Genomic DNA, 19,107 nt, shown 5'->3' with positions numbered 1-19,107 from the left:
CAATGTTATTTAGTATTATAACATTAATATTTTGAATTAGCTTTTTTTTATATTTTACCTTTTATTTTATGTTCTAGTAATTCTGTTATGTGCTTTTGTCATTTTGTATTAGTTTTTGTCTTTTTTTTTATATTTACATTTAGATTTATTTTTATTTGTTTTGGTGTTTAGATTTTTTAGTTCTTCAACCTGAATGAAAATTTTAAATGTTGTCTTAGCAGGTGAAATAAATCAAGTTTATGAAGTTTAAATTTTTCATCTATTTACATTTCAGCTTTATTTCAATTAAATAAACAGCTTTTAATTAATGCTGTCAGAACGATTAATCGCATCCAAAATAAAAGTTTTTGTTTACATAATATATGTATGTGTGCTGTGTATATTTATGTATATACAGTGGGTACGGAAAGTATTCAGACCCCCTTAAATTTTTCACTCTTTGTTATATTGCAGCCATTTGCTAAAATCATTTAAGTTCATTTTTTTTCCTCATTAATGTACACACAGCACCCTATATTGACAGAAAAACACAGAATTGTTGACATTTTTGCAGATTTATTAAAAAAGAAAAACTGAAATATCACATGGTCCTAAGTATTCAGACCCTTTGCTCAGTATTTAGTAGAAGCACCCTTTTGATCTAATACAGCCATGAGTCTTTTTGGGAAAGATGCAACAAGTTTTTCACACCTGGATTTGGGGATCCTCTGCCATTCCTCCTTGCAGATCCTCTCCAGTTCTGTCAGGTTGGATGGTAAACGTTGGTGGACAGCCATTTTTAAGTCTCTCCAGAGATGCTCAATTGGGTTTAAGTCAGGGCTCTGGCTGGGCCATTCAAGAACAGTCACAGAGTTGTTGTGAAGCCACTCCTTCATTATTTTAGCTGTGTGCTTAGGGTCATTGTCTTGTTGGAAGATAAACCTTCGGCCCAGTCTGAGGTCCTGAGCACTCTGGAGAAAGTTTTCGTCCAGGATATCCCTGTACCTGGCCGCATTCATGAGAAATGTAGCATTACATCACTTGCTCACCAATGGATCCTCTGCAGTGAATGGGTGCCGTCAGAATGAGAGACCGAATAGCTGATAAAAACATCACAATGATCCACAAGTAATCCACACAACTCCAGTCCATCAGTTGACACCTTGTGAAGCGAAAAGCTGCATCTTTGTAAGAAACAAATCCATCAAGACTTTAACTACACACCATTGCTTCCAGCTAAAACATGTGTCCTCTATCTAGGGCTGTCAAACGATTCACATCCAAAATAAGTTTGTTTACATAATATACATGCGTGTGTACTGTGAAAATATATATTTATACACACACACCCCCATGTACATATTTAAGAAAAACATAGGTTTATATTTTATACATATTATAAATTTATAAATTATACGAATATAAATGTAGACATGTAAATATTTTCAAAATATATACTGCATGTATGTGTATTTATATATATATATATATATACATAATAAATATACACAGTACACACATATTATGCAAACTAAAACTTTTATTTTTGGATGCGATTAATCGTTTGACAGCACTACTTTTAATAGGTTTACTTTAAAATAACATTTATAAACATTTTGTATTTGCTTGAGAACTTTTAATTTATATTTATAAAGATACAAAACTCCATGAGGTAAGCTGTCGTACAACAAACCAGAAATTAATATTCAAACATGAAATCAAAAAATCTGTCTTATGACCACTTCCTCCCCTGCTGCCAACTTCCTGTACAGTTCCTTCAGGTCTTCTGGTTGTGGGACTTTGGACCCTGGTGTTGGCGGAAGCTCAAAATCTGATGATACCTGTGAGTCTGATTTAGGCTCCATGGCTTCTTCCTCCTTGGGTTCAACATTACGGCTGTCAATCACATCTGACACCACCTCGCCATTGGTCCCTCGGTTACTCTGCTCACTAGTAACGGCCTTACTTTCATCCACTTGGACAAGAACAGTGTCCATTTGACTGAGGCTCTCCGTCTCTGCGTCCGATATATGAGTGGACTGTGAGGAAGTCAAGTGAACAGAGCTGCTGTCATCATCTTCATCCTGAAACCGCTCCGGTGACTGGGACTCTGTGTTTTCGGTGGCGAGTGTTTTCGGGTTGTGGCTGTTCTGACTGTTATCCAGTTCGCTCTCATCCGTCAACACTGGTTCCGCCTTGAAGAACTTTTGCCAACAAGGCGGAGTTGTTTTGGATTGGGATGGGTCTGACTGAGTCAGTTTTGAGGATGGCATTTCTGTGCAAGGTGGAGGAGGTGGAGCAACATCAGATGGGTGAGATATAGGAGGTTGCTCAGTATCATCTTTGTCATTATCGTCATCGTCGTCATCATTTGATTCAGTGCAGTCCATGTAATTGGTAGAGTGTGTGGCAAGACAGGGCTCTATGAAGGAAAACATTGGGTCCGTATCATGAGAACCTTTTTTAGGGCTACGAGGCTGTTCACTAACGGCAACCTTGGTCAGGTCGGTCACTGTTATTTTTCGCCGCCTTGGAGCTGTGGAAACCTCCTCAAAAAGGTCGTTATCACCATCTGAGCCTTAACGGAAAGATATAGAGTATACGTTTAAAAGCAATAGTAAAAGTTGTATTAATAATGAAAGCTACTTGTACCTTCTGATGTGCACCTCTTTCTGGTTCTTTTGAGGACCCCAAGTGGTTTGTAGACAATCTCCTCCCTTCCAGACTGTTTTCTACACAATGGCTTCAACCTGAATTTGAAAAAAAAAAAATAATAATTTTATAGTAATTACCTAAAGTCTTATGACAACACGGTACCAAAAAATTGGTTTTGTCCTTACAGCGCCATGACGTCTTCCAGTGTCTTTCCCAACGGAATGACATTAGGATAGATGTTAACAGGACAGATGTAGGAGAGAAAGTCTTTAACCTAGTCACAGGAAATAGACACAGGATTATAACATACAAACATTGAGTATGGTGTGTCACATGAAGAATATCCTTGCCAGTGGGATTGGTCTCACCTCCAAATAAGAGGAATGAAAAGAAAAGCATGCTCTGTAGGAACTACTTCCCATCCTGTAAAGAAAGACACTGTGAATAAATAACTAAAATATATAATTACATTTAATAAAAAATAAAAGAAAGTTTTTCTCACACACACACACATATATTGGATGCGATTAATCGTTTGACAGCACTACTTTTAATAGGTTTACTTTAAAATAACATTTATAAACATTTTGTATTTGCTTGAGAACTTTTAATTTATATTTATAAAGATACAAAACTCCATGAGGTAAGCTGTCGTACAACAAACCAGAAATTAATATTCAAACATGAAATCAAAAAATCTGTCTTATGACCACTTCCTCCCCTGCTGCCAACTTCCTGTACAGTTCCTTCAGGTCTTCTGGTTGTGGGACTTTGGACCCTGGTGTTGGCGGAAGCTCAAAATCTGATGATACCTGTGAGTCTGATTTAGGCTCCATGGCTTCTTCCTCCTTGGGTTCAACATTACGGCTGTCAATCACATCTGACACCACCTCGCCATTGGTCCCTCGGTTACTCTGCTCACTAGTAACGGCCTTACTTTCATCCACTTGGACAAGAACAGTGTCCATTTGACTGAGGCTCTCCGTCTCTGCGTCCGATATATGAGTGGACTGTGAGGAAGTCAAGTGAACAGAGCTGCTGTCATCATCTTCATCCTGAAACCGCTCCGGTGACTGGGACTCTGTGTTTTCGGTGGCGAGTGTTTTCGGGTTGTGGCTGTTCTGACTGTTATCCAGTTCGCTCTCATCCGTCAACACTGGTTCCGCCTTGAAGAACTTTTGCCAACAAGGCGGAGTTGTTTTGGATTGGGATGGGTCTGACTGAGTCAGTTTTGAGGATGGCATTTCTGTGCAAGGTGGAGGAGGTGGAGCAACATCAGATGGGTGAGATATAGGAGGTTGCTCAGTATCATCTTTGTCATTATCGTCATCGTCGTCATCATTTGATTCAGTGCAGTCCATGTAATTGGTAGAGTGTGTGGCAAGACAGGGCTCTATGAAGGAAAACATTGGGTCCGTATCATGAGAACCTTTTTTAGGGCTACGAGGCTGTTCACTAATGGCAACCTTGGTCAGGTCGGTCACTGTTATTTTTCGCCGCCTTGGAGCTGTGGAAACCTCCTCAAAAAGGTCGTTATCACCATCTGAGCCTTAACGGAAAGATATAGAGTATACGTTTAAAAGCAATAGTAAAAGTTGTATTAATAATGAAAGCTACTTGTACCTTCTGATGTGCACCTCTTTCTGGTTCTTTTGAGGACCCCAAGTGGTTTGTAGACAATCTCCTCCCTTCCAGACTGTTTTCTACACAATGGCTTCAACCAAAAAAAAAAAAAAAAAAAATAATAATTTTATAGTAATTACCTAAAGTCTTATGACAACACGGTACCAAAAAATTGGTTTTAGCGCCATGACGCCATGACGTCTTCCAGTGTCTTTCCCAACGGAATGACATTAGGATAGATGTTAACAGGACAGATGTAGGAGAGAAAGTCTTTAACCTAGTCACAGGAAATAGACACAGGATTATAACATACAAACATTGAGTATGGTGTGTCACATGAAGAATATCCTTGCCAGTGGGATTGGTCTCACCTCCAAATAAGAGGAAAGAGAGTTTTTCTCACACACACACACACATATATATATATATATATATATATATATATATTTTTTTTTTTATAAGTAATTGCATGCAAAGTTTCTTTTACATTCAGATTTCCTGTACCATCATCTAACATTTAAAGTTGATCTTTTAAAGATTACATTTAACAGTGCAATGTAATAGTGTTTTCAAAAAAAATTTGAAAATGAATTTTCATTTTTAATACTGTACTTTTTAAAAAAATTTTAACACTGTAATATCAATAAAATGGGAAATTTTAGTGTCTTATTCTGATAAATAAATATTAATAAAATTTTAATATCGCCCATAACATGAAACGAATTATCTGCAGCTGGGATTTTAATATCAATGCTTTGTGACTCACTTGACAATGACAGAGGTCTTTCTGGTCTGTTCTCCAAACCATATGGTTGAGGGTTTGATGCTGATTATGTTTAGAGGAATGCCATCCGGAGCTGTGGAGCCACACGGTAACCTGTTTGCCCTGAAGAACTCCTCGTCCTGTGAAAACCACCATTGTGATCATTGTCTCTAGGACATATATGATGGTGTCATTATGCAAAGGTGAGTGTACCTTGGGGTGCCTACAAGCGTGAATCTGTGTTGCACGGTCGGTGGTCACGTGACACAGAATTTCAGGCATTTTTTTGAACATATCCAAGCTGTTCACGTGTATCTATAATAGAGAAATGGTGTTAATGTTTTAAAATAATGAAGAAAGAAAACTAAAACAAAAAACAATCTCTGACCTGTGAGCTGAACTCTTGTCCCAGATTGGTAAAGAGGTACTCATAACCGTACGCTGCCTTACAGTTTAACCAAACAACATGATACGGACTCTGACAGATCCAGTCCTGGACCAGCTGCCTTATCCCTGCCAAACAAGCCTCCTAAATACAGAAAAGACAGTTATGAATGGACCTTATGAACAAGCTCTGTATGATATGATGCAGGCGAGTAAATGCTTACCCTGCTGGGGATCTGATGATACTTGGGATCAAAGAATGTGGTGTCGATATACACACTCTGAATGTCTTTTACCCTGCAGCACAAACATTTGAATGCTATCGTTATATAAAAATGTGCTATACTTATTTTAATATGTGATATCTGAATACCTGTCTCCAGAGTGCAAGTACTCCATTCTAGCTGCATCTCCGACAGCCAGTCTGAAGTCCCCTGTGTACAGCACTGTACCCTGAGCACCCTCAAACAGAAACCTGTTTAAAGTCAATATTAATTCAAAACTGTTCTTAATGCATGTTCATGCTCTTATTTTGCTGAGGTTGCTTACATGACTGATCCTGGACAGTGTCCCGCCGGAAGCAGAGTAACAACAACATCCTCTGACTGAACAGAAAAACAGATACAACTTCAGATCAACTCAAAAACACTCTGAAGAATAAACTAGGAGCTAAATACCCACCTCTCCAGTGATTTCATCTATCAGAGATATGTGAGTTGGACTGTCCAGTTCCAGTGGGACCTAGTATGTAAAGATTCTCATATTAGGCTGTCTTATAGTTAACAAAATTATTTATAGAGAAATTTCATAACGGAGATTGGCACTTACAATATAATCTTCCCAGAATGCATATCTGGGGTTATTAAGAAGGAGCTCCTTTGTGACAAATGAACAGTACAGCTTGACTGTTAAACTAATGGAGACAAAGCCATAAATTAATATTTTTAAAAACTAGCATTTATGCAACAAATTAGAGCGTAAAAATGTTTTAATGATATATGAAAAAGGGGTTATTAAATTTGAGATCTGTTTAAGATGACATTGAACTGTTATTAAATTCTTAATGTTTTTAAAGATCCACTTTAAACTATGACAGCACAATAAATCTAAATGCAAAATAGAATAGAATAAAAGTAGAATACACAAACGTACATTTTGTACATAAACACATTTGAAGAAACTAATACTGTTGCATCGAATAGTAAGCCATTTATTACTCGCAAAAAAAGCTTGTTTAAAAAATATTAGTATATAAACAAATGTAATTCTGAGACTAAAGTAATGCATATAAAAATTCAGTAATTTACACATATATTACATGAAACTGGAGACAAAGCCAACGGTTCACGTAAACTTGTACAGTTAAACGTTTATAAACAAATGTTTAATAAGAAAAGGATGTTTCATATGTCACGTGGGTTGGAATATGTACAACTATCACTCACCTGAACTTCAGTTTTCTCTTCAGAAAAGGTCCTTTCAACCCTTTCATATGATCTATTAGATTAAACAACAACAGATATAGCAAGCAAAACAAAGTTCATAGATGCAATGTCCTTTATATACGCACCTTTATGGCAGTGAGAGAGAAAATAAGCTCTGGCGTGCAAATTCTCCCGGTCAAATCGGTCCAGAGAGATGCTGGGATACTCCTTCATGCGGCCAGCAAACGAGCTCATGCTGACTGCAGCGAGTTTGAGCCGCTAAAACACTCCAAAAAAGCAGCTGAGAGCTCAGGACATCACTGCCCAAACTCTTTCTGGGCGAGAAGCAGCACCCCCGCATCTGTCTTTCCTCCTCCTGGCATCGCTTGGGCATGAAACCACGTGATTCGGAAATTAACATCTGTAATTTGATAGTGTGTGAATAGCACAGCGACATCTACTGGACTCGAAAACAATACTCAAAACATTGCAAAAAGCCACAGTAGTCGGTATACTCTAAAACAATACATTGAGGAAAAAATGCGAACGAAGTATCGCAAATAATTATGCATATCCTGGAACTGTTCGGTTTGTTTCTTCTAGGCAAGTTCCCGGGTATAGTTTTAAATGGCCGACCAAACAGGGGAACTCCGGGTGTGTTTTCGATTGGCCACTTCTCCCTCAAGCTTTTTGTTTTTAGCTAGCTATGTTGCTAGGAAACAAATGATGCGCAAGACTGTTCAGCAGTCTGTCACACAAGTCGATGTAAGTTTGTATTAAAAACCGTATTAATAATAAATATAAACACATTGTCGTTTATTATCAGAATGTAAGACGGGTTCTGAGTGAATTAGACTAGCTTCTTAGCTGACAAAGTTTGTAAATCCAGAATATCCAGCATTAGGTCAGCGTTACTTGGTAATGTTTTTGAGCGTAACATTTGTGCGTGCTGTGTTGTTGTATAAGTTGATTTGACTTGATTTTGTGCAAAAATGTAATTTGTAGTGAAACTGTATTTATACCAAAGGAGAATACTGGGATGTGTTTATCATGCGCAGAAATAATGTCCTGTTCAGTTTTACTGGATAACAACGCCAAGCCGAAGTCCATGAGCCGAGCAAAGCAGTGGACAGGAGAGATTGAGAACCTGTACAGATTTCAGCAAGCTGGATACAGAGATGAGCTGGAGTACCGACAGATCAAACAAGTCCAGGTTTCCATTTTTGTTTTATTACTACAGTATTATACATTATTACATTATATAATGCTTGTTTAGAATATACATACAAATTCAGAAATGGCATGCAATATATTTTATATTTTCTTTGATTATGCAAATGTGAATATATAGTGTGTGTGTGTGTGTGTGTGTGTGTGTATACATATATACAGTCAAACCAAAATTTACTCAGACACCTTCAACATTTATCACATTACACGCTATAGGTAACTAAATATGACAAGAACTCAGAGTTAAACTGTGTCAGAACTAATTCATCTTGATAATGTCAGATAACTTTGATAGAAAGGTATGTAATGGATTACAATCAACCAAAAATTATTCAGCTGTTAAATTGAAGCACACAATTAGATAATACCAATTTAGGTCAACCAAATACCAAGCAATGCTTAATGTTGTTCAGTCTGTGGTGTAAAAAGGTTGCATTAGCAATTAAAGAAAAACACTTAAGCTAAACATGGTCAGGTCAAAGTGTCTGAATAATTTTTGGTCCCAAATTTTTATCAGATTTAGTGGTAGTACATCATATATATATATATATATATATATATGAAGCTCATCTGCTAAGCTTTATGGGATATTTTTTATTATTGAAAGTGTTTATGCTTTGTCAGTTAATTTCTTACCTAATTATAGCTTGCCGTTTTTAATATAAATTTCAATGTTTTCCTATTGAATATGGCTGTGCTGTCTTTTCAGATTGACCGTTGGCCGGACACTGGGTTTGTGAAGAAGCTTCAACGACGAGATAACACATTTTACTACTACAACAGAAAGCGGGAGTGCGAAGATCGAGAGGTCCATAAAGTGAAGGTGTACGCGTACTGACAGCTCCTCGACCCAGCCAGCACTTATGCCATTTTCTATTTTTAAGTTTTGTAATACTGTCTTTAGAAAATGCATGATCAGAGTTATCCTTCTGTATTCTTAATGTAAGTCTTGGTAAAATTTTTGAATAAAACCACTGATTTAAATAAACATTTTTTTCACATGAATGTACCATTTGGTGATTCATATTTCAAAGGTGAATAAATAGCCAACCTTTCATCTCTTTAATAAATTCTACAAACGTAGGCTGGTACATTTTTAGTGGTTTGCTCGGTTTTCTTAACTATGCAGCACACAATTGGAAATGAGAGACTCTAGTACGACTCTAGCACTACTCTAGCATAACAGAAAAATCGAAAATGTCACTAATACAAGTACTTTGGGTTGAGACAATAAAATAGAAGTAAAACATTGACAATAAAAAGACAATAGCTTGTGAATATTAATTCAGGGAAATACGTTAATAATTGATCATCAAAACCCATCAACGAGTATCAACGATGATTGTGCATTTAAATGACAATTTGACCAAATTTGAGGGTTGCGCCTTCACTAAATAAATAAACATATAACGGACAGCGTGGCCCTTTAAGAGCACGTCACTTCCGGTTTCATTAGACATGAAACCGGAAGTTTCACTAGACGTGAGTCGTCAAAACTGATCTTTTGAAGTCATGCGGATAATGCTCCGATCGGAAAACACCCCCGTGTGATCTATATATCCCTCTGTTTGTTATATACAGGTAAGTTCAATAAGTTGAGTTGTTTATTATACTCTAATTCCCTCTGTGCCGGTCAAATGGTTTGTTTTGTTTCACATTAGCTTGTTAGCTTTTTCATGGCTTAATATTAATCTACAACAACAATCTGTTTGTGGTCGTATTTACTTTTTTTCAACTGAAAGCATTGTGCTTAGTTGTCACATAAGACTAAAAAATGCCAGTTCAGTGGATGATGTTTATTAATCGGTATGTAAGTGTGAATATATAAACAAAAATCAGTTTATGCACCTGCACTGATACATTACAGTCAAAGCTATAAAGTCATTTACTGGACTGATAAGGTGTTTAGATGAACGTGGTTATCTGAAAGGGATCTACGATTGTTTTGTTACAACTCAGCAATTTTAAATAGGCCACCTTTTTGAGAAGAATCTAGACTAGAACGATCAATACTAGGAAATGAATGCAAGTGACATTAGACACTAATGGTCCATTTACTTTATTTGGTTACAGTGCTGAAAAATAGTCTGGAGATCACCACTGTTGGATAACTTTTGACACGAGCTGCATCCAGAATTTTTGAGACATTATCCATTATCATAATGAAGATTTGCATTGGATTGCAAGGTAATGTGCTGTAGGTTGTGTACATAAAATTATATATACAGTTTTAAGGACTTAATTTTCCTGTTAAAGGAATAGTTCATCCAAAAATGCTTTATTATTATTATTATTATTAACGTACATGTTGTTCCAAACTTATTTGACTTACAGAAGAAAAAACTAATAACAGTAATGTAATGAGTAAATGGTAACAGAAGTTTCATTTTTAGGTGAACTGTCTCTGTAAGGATGTCTTTTCTAGTGACACCATCACTAATATACTTGTGACACAAATAAATTGGCATAATATTGTTTAAATGTCCTGTTTGTATGTGACTATATGGTTAAATAAACACTAACAGGGCTCTGCATAAGCCACAAACCATATAAACTGAGCAGAACTTTCTTTCCTTCTGCACTGACGTCAAGATCAAGCTCTCACATGACCGATCACACATTTTTAAGGCTGTTCTTATGCTTTCATGATCCAGTCCGCCTGAATCAACTCAAGACCCTTGGGCTGATTATTAGAAAGGCAGGCTTGTTGTGTTACTCTGAAGCACCATTGTAATAAAAGTCTTTGGATTCATGGGAAAAGGAGCAAAGTTTGTGACAGATCATTAAGTGCTGGGGCTCTGGGATTTGTTAGTTCATATCACACACTTTGACATGCCATTAAATTATGAGTGAACTAAGAGAATGTTTTAATGATTTAACGCTCTAGGTAACCCGACTGTGACTATGTCCTGCCTCTGAATCTCTTGCCGTGAGGAGCAAACCCAACCTAAAGAGCAGCGGACATGCACTGCCGTCCTCTGCTCCACAGGGGGAGCTGCTGGTAGAAGATATCAGGAAAGGGTGTGTGCACTGCTCTGGCCATGGATGACTTCACTACACGCACCTATGGCACCAGCGGCATGGACAACAGGCCTCTGTTCGGGGAGACATCTGCCAGGGTAATGCACATTATAATATCAGGACCATGATTTTGTTATTGAACATCAGTTTTGCTTAGAAAAATATCACATTGTAAAATAGGTTGCATGTTGGATTATACAGAACAGTATCTAGAAGGAGTATTGCATGTAAACAAACAAAAAAAAAAGTTAATTGTGACTTTAAAGGAATACAGTAGTTCACCAAAAATGAAAATTTGCTAAAAATGTACTCACCCTCAACCCATCCAATATGTAGGTGAGTTCTTCATCGTAACATTACATCACTTGCTCACCAATGGATCCTCTGCAGTGAATGGGTGCCGTCAGAATGAGAGTCCAAACAGCTGATAAAAACATCACAATAATCCACAAGTAATCCAAACGACTCCAGTCCATCAATTAATGTCTTGTTAAGTGAAAAGATGCTTGTTTGTAACAAAAAAACAAACAAATCCGTCAAGGCATTTTCGTTTCAAATCCTTTATTCAGCCTCTATCCATAATATTGCTTTCTTCAGTGAAAAAAAAATGGTCTTGTATTAATCAGGATAGAAATATGCACAGATCAAGCTGTTTACAAGTGAAAACATTTCTAAACAAATATGTTGGTGGATTTTGGTGTAAGAGGACAACATGAGATGGACTTTTTCACTGGAGGAAGCATCTTTATGGATTATACGCTCTTATAAACTCTTATTTCATTTCACATTTTTGGGTGAACTATTCCTTTAAATCTCACAACGTGGCTATTTTTTATTTTAAACTTTAACCAGCTTTGTTCACCCTTGAGGCATTCCGTATATTAGTGCAATGTAAATAATAAATAATATTTACCGCAGCACCTATAAGTGCAACTATTTTCTGTCAACTACACCACTAATATATTTTTGTCGATCACTTTCAGGATAGAATCATCAATCTAGTGATCGGTGGACTTGCGTCTTTACTCGTTCTGGTAAGTTTGACCACTAATAAAGATCTCAGTATATATCTGTTAATCATATTGTCATTATTAACTTTCGCCATCTCTCTTTCAGGTGACCATCATTAGCTCATTCGTCTTCCCATCTCTTCCTCCCAAGCCACTGAATATATTCTTTGCCGTCTGTATCATGCTAGTCTGCGGGTCAGTGTTGGTTCTGGTGAGTAAGTACTTGCAATGTAATCTAAAAAGCATTATGCTTAATTGTTTAAATGGTGCCGAAGAGAAATAAATAGTTTCAAATGCAATTCCTAATCGAAAGAAATGAAATCACATCCATCGCTTTCTCTCGCAGATATACTGGTATAGGCAAGGAGATCTGGAGCCCAAGTTTCGCAACTTGATCTACTACATGCTCTGTTCCATCGTTCTGCTGTGTATCTGTGCCAACTTGTATTTCCACGACGTGGGACGTGATAAACAGAGCAATGCCTTATAAAGCTGTTTCCATGGGAGCCGTCCCAATCAGTGGAATGTTCATCTTTATGTGGGTGCTTTGGAACCCCACATAACCCCACTCGAGTTCTTCAATCAGGAGAATTCATTTTCCTACAAGCCCCATTTGTGTGGGCAGGGCCAGTCTGCCTTTGGGAGCCATGTTAGCGGACTAAACATATTATAGATGCAAATATGCTAGCGATCAGTAGCACTCTGGGATATCCGTGCACACATTTTGCACCCTGAATGCTGTACACAGCTTAACCTATATGCCAATGTAATGACAAGACTGGGATGTTTTGAAATAAGCCATGGTAATGTAATGCATAATGCTTTTATATTTGTACATGACACATCTATGGTACATTCCGAATTAAGAAAAATCTTTATTTTGTATTTAAATGATTAGAAATGCAATCTTGAATAAGAGCACTTGATTAAAGACATGCAGCAGTCATTGTAAATTATGCTTTTTGTTCATTTTTTCTAAATTACTGAACACTGTTATTTGATATGGTGCAAAACCTTACAATTTTGGTTATCAACTGTTGTAATTTGGATTTTATGTAATGAATAAATACATATACACACTATACATTTGTTGTGCTTTATTTTTTAGTACAAAGTTGGGGAACTTTGTTCACATTTCACCAGGTCTTTGTGACCACTAGATGGCGCAGCTGGGTTTAGACAATAAGTGTTTACGTCTTTGTCTTTGTGCAAACTAGATTAATAATTCAGTTAACATAATAGTTCATATCTACAGCTAATTAAAAAATAATGATTACATTTTTGTAAGTAGACCTGCATTCCATTTTCTGTAAACTTTCTGGGTTGCAAACATAACATTTTAATCATAAAATGATAAGTCTTGCAATATCCCAAAATAAATTATTTTTAAAAGTGCTACTGATTTGCAGGAATGATTAAAAAAGACAAAGCTCATTTGATTTTTTCAGAATTTTGTGAATATAATTTTTTTTTAAACTGCCATTTGCTCACATTACTTGCATGTTGCTCAAAACTGCATGACAGTTTCCTCCATGAGGGTTGAGAGGATTGAAAAACACAGATACTGACTGATGAATCATTGGTACTGACTATTAAATACTGATATTGATAATTATGTCTTGTTTCAAATCTCATGCATTCCAAAGTTTTTAAGTGAAGACAGTGGCTCAAAGCATAATCCGACTACAGGTAAAGCATTTTTCATTATATAAATCAATGTTTGTCCGAAAATATACCTGAGCAGAAATCCCACTATTGATTGTTAAAGCAATTAAGTGTTTGCCTTTCATACATGAAAGTGTTGGTTCAAATCCTACTGTTGCTTAAGTCTGTCATCCTTTTCAACGACGCTCTCAATACAACACCATCCAAAGCACTCAACAACTCAAGAGCTCAACAGGTGTAGTGGCGCAATGGATAAAGCACTGCGCTTTCATCTAGGAGACCTGAGTTCAAATCTCACTATTGCTTCCTATAAATTGTTGTCATTACATCCAACAAAGTGCCATAAAAGCTCAAATGCGAAAGCCACAATGGGTTAGTGGTTAAGCACATGTGTTTGGCTGTGATGGCGGAATGGGTTCAAATCCCACCTCAGACAACAATCACCCAACTGAATGCTTTAACTGGTTTATTGTAAAATCACATACAGGTGAATAGTGAAATATACGTTCCAGCACAACCTCAAGCAAGAGATCTGTGGCTCACAGGTAAGAGCGCTGCCTCACGGTTCGGAGGTCGCTGGTTCAATCCCAGCCAGATCTCTGTGATATGAGTGAGTGTTGTGTGAATGAAGGGGTGAGGATGATTCGGGTCCCCCCCTGAGACCCAGAGCGATGTCCAGCAGCGGTTATGCTTCTTTAAAGAAAAAATATTTTTTTTTTAGCTGTCTAAAATTTTTGAACCGCCGTCCCTTCCCCATCCATTTAGGTTCCCATCATTTAGCTTTCTAGAGAGGTGACCCTCCAAAAAGAAAGTGATGGTAACCTACACGTGTAGTACACAGCAAAACACAAACACAAGCTCTAAGTCTTACCTGTCCTTGAGCAGACGTCTATCATTACAGTCAAAGTCTGTCCACACGTCCCAGAGCTCTGCTTCTGTCCAAACACATCCCGTCTTCAGAGAAACGACAAAAATAAACAGACATTACTATATTTAGTACATCTAAAACATCTGAATTTACAAGTTAGTCTAAATAAATCTAAAACTTATATACATATATACATACATATTAGTGCTTTCAAACAATTAATTGCGATTAATCACATCCAGAATAAAAGTTTTTTGTTTACATAATACATGTGTGTACTGTGTATATTTATTATGTGTATATAAATACAAACATGTATGCATACAACAAATATGTATGTATATATGCGTCACTTATGTACTCATTATGTCTCTTTTCACTGCTGAATGAATGCTGTGTGACTCACATGCTGTTGAAGTCGAGCTTGTGGCCTTCAAGCTGTTTCTGTGTTTCAGCCTCTGGTTAATGTGCTGCAGAAAAACTGAGCAAAACAAAATACATGTGTATCAGGACAATGTCCATTTACATTTGTAAAGCTGAGATGAGACTTCCCTTTGCAGCAAACAACTGACTGTATATATGATGCTTATTATTATTAAAAGGAAAAGCACAGCAACTCTATAAAAGCATGAAGCAGCAGGAACAGAGCTTCACAAACCTACTGACTCCAGTAACAAACACAAGTATCTTACCTACAGTAAGACTGCAACAACAACTAATAAACTGACAGAGCAGCCCTGCTTAACCATAACTTACTAGAAAAACAACGACGCGCCAATATTTAAACAATTCGCAAAACTTAAAAAACGACTTAAACGCAAATAAGAAGAGCTTGAGAAGGATAACGCAAGAAAGCACTGCATGTGGAGACTTACTTAAGGTTACAGTGAGTCGCAGGTCACTCGTTTCCTGCATTTATCGCAGCATGTGTCTATTCTGTTTGTTAATGGGTCGGAATATGTGCCGTTCAGTTAGATTTATAAAACAGTCACTGAGCTGTCATCTCCAGGATCTGTATTTTAAACGGTCTGCACGCGTTGTAAACAAAGTCACGTTTGTCACGCAGCATCCTGAACGAGGTGTGAGTCTGACCGTGAAGCCGCTTACGCCGCCTAGTGGAGCGGATGAAAACTGCACTTCTGTTTCTACCTACGAGTCGTGTATTATAGTGACAGCAGGGTCCAAAATCGTTTCTTTCTTTTTTTCATATTTTAACTTTTTCCTACTCCAGCTAAAGTCGCTATTTACGATATTAAATGTGTATAAGCCAGACAAAGAGCTGACCATCGGCTCCCTCTTGTGGTCAATAAGTGTCTCAGCATCTAGAGATGAAATAAACTCTAGGAGGCTAATAACGTTAGTCGCACTTCAGAGGGCAGGGCTCAGAGTTACATTTTTCTACATTTCTTTTGAACGAATCTATGATTTTGTCAGAGCTTTGACCAGCTGAGAAACATGGATCTATTAGATTCGGTAAATAAACACGATCAGCTCTCAGTTGATGGGGTAATGTTGCGTTGAACTGAACTCAAGCACATGCTTCAAAGTGTGAACACACACAACATACGGGATATAAGATCTCCCGAGACTGTTTTAGGTTGGAAACGGAGATGTGTATTTGTTTTTATTGATTTAAAATGATATGTACCATGTTTGTTCACGGTTAAACAATGATTTTGGTGTTTTGTGCCTGTGTTTGCAGACTCGAGCAGTATTTATTTTAGTGCTTGTTTGGTTATGGGGAAGTGGAATGATCTACAGGCCGGTCAGAGTGATTGATCACTCATGCATCTATTGCAAAGATCCTGAATCAAAACGATAGCTGATAAACTAATGACTAATATAATGGCTAAACACTGAAATGTTTTATATTGATGAATCTAACAGGCAAATGCATGAAATCAATTTAGTGTGTTCACCCCCGTGTGGACAAAATGTGTACATGCATGATTATAAGACGACAGCAGTAGAAGCAAAGAGACTGGAAGAAACGAGCCTTTTCAAAGCTCTGAATCAGTTGAAACAATATTGGTTTGCAAAATGATTCACTGTTTCGAAGCGCTCAAAACGCCACTCACTGGTGACGCCTGCTGGTCAAAGCTGTAAGTGCAAGAAAAACTGTCCAAAACATGCCTAAAAAGCTTTTACAAACCCACTGCAAGTATTTTATTGAAAGTACAATATCTTAAATGCAATTAACAAACCACCAAATGCCATTAAATCTGACGTGTCTGTATAATATGTGTTCTTTTATTAATTTGCAGAGTTTGTTTTGTTTTTATATAGAGGACTGTTTTATTGTAAGCACCCATTACTAACTCAAATCTGATTAAAAACACCTGAAGCAGCTAATCAGGGTCTTTAGGGGTACTAGAAACTTCAAGGCAAGTGTGTTTCAGATTCAGAAACAAAAACTATTCATTTGAATAAAAATGATGATATTTAAGTAAAGTGTTTGTGTATATTATTTGAGTCTAAAGGTAAATGAATAAAGAAAAGCCTCTGCGGCTCACTACAGACTCAGTGGATAATTAACTGTTTAAGTTGTGGGAAACTTCTAGGTTCAAATCCCACAGTTAATCAAGTTATTCTACATGTAAAACAAATGTTCAATAAAATCCTATCCAAACACCCGTTGACTCACTAGATCAGTGGTGTGCTTTAATCTTGGCATCTTGAGTTCAAATCCCATTTTCCTAAATGAAAGCATGCAGTGTGAAAGCCACAATGGGTTGGTTAAGCATGTGTTCGGCTGTGATGGAGGAATGGGTTAAAACACAGCATTACTTTAAATGAGTGACATATCATAAGAACTATGTATCAGTGACTTTTACTAAACGTAAAGACTTAAGGAGTGATAGACATTTTACAAAAGAAATGTAACGTTACTTTATGAAAGGATACTTACTAACCTCGATTCCTGCACTTTTATCGCGCCGTGTGTCGGTTTAATTTGCTGTTGAGCTGGAATATGTGCCGTTTAAAAGCATTAAGAGTCTGTCGCTGAGCTGTCATTTATATGATCTGTTTTTAAAACAAGCTGCACGTGTCGTGGAGGCAGTGTTGCCAACTAATTTTCAGAAAAAGTTGCTAAAGGCAGGTCGGTTCGTTGCTAAAAGTTGCTAAAGGCAGGTCGGTTCGTTGCTAAAAATTGCTAAAGGCAGGTCGGTTCGTTGCTAAAAATTGCTAAAGGCAGGTCGGTTCGTTGCTAAAAATTGCTAAAGGCAGGTCGGTTCGTTGCTAAAAATTGCTAAAGGCAGGTCGGTTCGTTGCTAAAAATTGCTAAAGGCAGGTCGGTTCGTTGCTAAAAATTGCTAAAGGCAGGTCGGTTCGTTGCTAAAAATTGCTAAAGGCAGGTCGGTTCGTTGCTAAAAATTGCTAAAGGCAGGTCGGTTCGTTGCTAAAAATTGCTAAAGGCAGGTCGGTTCGTTGCTAAAAATTGCTAAAGGCAGGTCGGTTCGTTGCTAAAAATTGCTAAAGGCAGGTCGGTTCGTTGCTAAAAATTGCTAAAGGCAGGTCGGTTCGTTGCTAAAAATTGCTAAAGGCAGGTCGGTTCGTTGCTAAAAATTGCTAAAGGCAGGTCGGTTCGTTGCTAAAAATTGCTAAAGGCAGGTCGGTTCGTTGCTAAAAATTGCTAAAGGCAGGTCGGTTCGTTGCTAAAAATTGCTAAAGGCAGGTCGGTTCGTTGCTAAAAATTGCTAAAGGCAGGTCGGTTCGTTGCTAAAAATTGCTAAAGGCAGGTCGGTTCGTTGCTAAAAATTGCTAAAGGCAGGTCGGTTCGTTGCTAAAAATTGCTAAAGGCAGGTCGGTTCGTTGCTAAAAATTGCTAAAGGCAGGTCGGTTCGTTGCTAAAAATTGCTAAAGGCAGGTCGGTTCGTTGCTAAAAATTGCTAAAGGCAGGTCGGTTCGTTGCTAAAAATTGCTAAAGGCAGGTCGGTTCGTTGCTAAAAATTGCTAAAGGCAGGTCGGTTCGTTGCTAAAAATTGCTAAAGGCAGGTCGGTTCGTTGCTAAAAATTGCTAAAGGCAGGTCGGTTCGTTGCTAAAAATTGCTAAAGGCAGGTCGGTTCGTTGCTAAAAATTGCTAAAGGCAGGTCGGTTCGTTGCTAAAAATTGCTAAAGGCAGGTCGGTTCGTTGCTAAAAATTGCTAAAGGCAGGTCGGTTCGTTGCTAAAAATTGCTAAAGGCAGGTCGGTTCGTTGCTAAAAATTGCTAAAGGCAGGTCGGTTCGTTGCTAAAAATTGCTAAAGGCAGGTCGGTTCGTTGCTAAAAATTGCTAAAGGCAGGTCGGTTCGTTGCTAAAAATTGCTAAAGGCAGGTCGGTTCGTTGCTAAAAATTGCTAAAGGCAGGTCGGTTCGTTGCTAAAAATTGCTAAAGGCAGGTCGGTTCGTTGCTAAAAATTGCTAAAGGCAGGTCGGTTCGTTGCTAAAAATTGCTAAAGGCAGGTCGGTTCGTTGCTAAAAATTGCTAAAGGCAGGTCGGTTCG

At 37.6% G+C, this 19,107-nt stretch overlaps 3 protein-coding genes and 1 long non-coding RNA gene across 5 annotated transcripts; 2 read left to right on the top strand and 2 right to left on the bottom strand.

The window, feature by feature from the left end:
- Nucleotides 1-1,608: 1,608 nt before the first annotated feature.
- On the bottom strand, nt 1,609-7,214 carry dclre1c (DNA cross-link repair 1C, PSO2 homolog (S. cerevisiae)). Its single transcript, XM_016281628.1, has 14 exons — nt 6,975-7,214; nt 6,850-6,901; nt 6,233-6,317; nt 6,086-6,145; nt 5,954-6,009; nt 5,778-5,879; nt 5,629-5,701; nt 5,409-5,549; nt 5,234-5,335; nt 5,024-5,160; nt 3,003-3,057; nt 2,820-2,908; nt 2,632-2,729; nt 1,609-2,557 (listed from the first exon to the last, which is right to left on the bottom strand). The coding sequence occupies exons 1-14, from the start codon at nt 7,081-7,083 to the stop codon at nt 1,698-1,700; spliced, it is 2,019 nt and encodes a 672-aa protein (XP_016137114.1). The 5' UTR covers nt 7,084-7,214; the 3' UTR covers nt 1,609-1,697.
- A 165-nt stretch (nt 7,215-7,379) lies between these two features.
- On the top strand, nt 7,380-9,048 carry LOC107592215 (meiosis expressed gene 1 protein homolog). Its single transcript, XM_016281632.1, has 3 exons — nt 7,380-7,593; nt 7,887-8,041; nt 8,768-9,048. Exons 2-3 carry the CDS (start codon nt 7,892-7,894, stop codon nt 8,894-8,896), a joined length of 279 nt encoding a protein of 92 aa, XP_016137118.1. The 5' UTR covers nt 7,380-7,593; nt 7,887-7,891; the 3' UTR covers nt 8,897-9,048.
- Nucleotides 9,049-9,517: 469 nt separating this feature from the next.
- Nucleotides 9,518-13,154, top strand: LOC107592214 (transmembrane protein 243-like). Of its 2 annotated transcripts, XM_016281630.1 has the most exons (6): nt 9,518-9,639; nt 10,132-10,245; nt 10,946-11,177; nt 12,063-12,113; nt 12,196-12,300; nt 12,436-13,154. In XM_016281630.1, the coding sequence occupies exons 3-6, from the start codon at nt 11,100-11,102 to the stop codon at nt 12,577-12,579; spliced, it is 378 nt and encodes a 125-aa protein (XP_016137116.1). In that variant the 5' UTR covers nt 9,518-9,639; nt 10,132-10,245; nt 10,946-11,099; the 3' UTR covers nt 12,580-13,154. The 2 variants fall into 2 exon arrangements, with proteins under 2 accessions (XP_016137116.1, XP_016137117.1); XM_016281631.1 differs by lacking the exon at nt 10,132-10,245.
- A 1,203-nt stretch (nt 13,155-14,357) lies between these two features.
- LOC107592217 (uncharacterized) lies at nt 14,358-15,702 on the bottom strand. Its single transcript, XR_001609956.1, has 4 exons — nt 15,498-15,702; nt 15,029-15,103; nt 14,626-14,708; nt 14,358-14,447 (listed from the first exon to the last, which is right to left on the bottom strand). It is a non-coding gene; the product is annotated as an uncharacterized lncRNA (long non-coding RNA).
- Nucleotides 15,703-19,107: the final 3,405 nt, after the last annotated feature.

Source organism: Sinocyclocheilus grahami, unplaced genomic scaffold, assembly GCF_001515645.1.
Source record: "Sinocyclocheilus grahami isolate Dianchi unplaced genomic scaffold, SAMN03320097.WGS_v1.1 scaffold151.1, whole genome shotgun sequence".
In the NCBI taxonomy this organism is placed as follows: domain Eukaryota; kingdom Metazoa; phylum Chordata; class Actinopteri; order Cypriniformes; family Cyprinidae; genus Sinocyclocheilus; species Sinocyclocheilus grahami.
The sequence above is the reverse complement of the archived record's forward strand: the minus strand, read 5'-3'. Positions and strand labels throughout refer to the sequence as shown.

What these genes read in the sequence shown, in the direction of transcription:
- dclre1c (XM_016281628.1), bottom strand. Translation starts at nt 7,083, where the DNA reads ATGAGCTCGTTTGCTGGCCGCATGAAGGAGTATCCCAGCATCTCTCTG. An exon ending in CATTCTGGGAAGATTATATT is followed by an intron (nt 6,146 to 6,232) that starts GTAAGTGCCAAT and finishes TTTACATACTAG; the next exon opens with GTCCCACTGGAACTGGACAG. An exon ending in TAGATGAAATCACTGGAGAG is followed by an intron (nt 6,010 to 6,085) that starts GTGGGTATTTAG and finishes TTTTCTGTTCAG; the next exon opens with TCAGAGGATGTTGTTGTTAC.
- LOC107592215 (XM_016281632.1), top strand. Translation starts at nt 7,892, where the DNA reads ATGTCCTGTTCAGTTTTACTGGATAACAACGCCAAGCCGAAGTCCATG. An exon ending in GACAGATCAAACAAGTCCAG is followed by an intron (nt 8,042 to 8,767) that starts GTTTCCATTTTT and finishes CTGTCTTTTCAG; the next exon opens with ATTGACCGTTGGCCGGACAC.
- LOC107592214 (XM_016281631.1), top strand. Translation starts at nt 11,100, where the DNA reads ATGGATGACTTCACTACACGCACCTATGGCACCAGCGGCATGGACAAC. An exon ending in TCGGGGAGACATCTGCCAGG is followed by an intron (nt 11,178 to 12,062) that starts GTAATGCACATT and finishes GATCACTTTCAG; the next exon opens with GATAGAATCATCAATCTAGT. An exon ending in TTGCGTCTTTACTCGTTCTG is followed by an intron (nt 12,114 to 12,195) that starts GTAAGTTTGACC and finishes TCTCTCTTTCAG; the next exon opens with GTGACCATCATTAGCTCATT.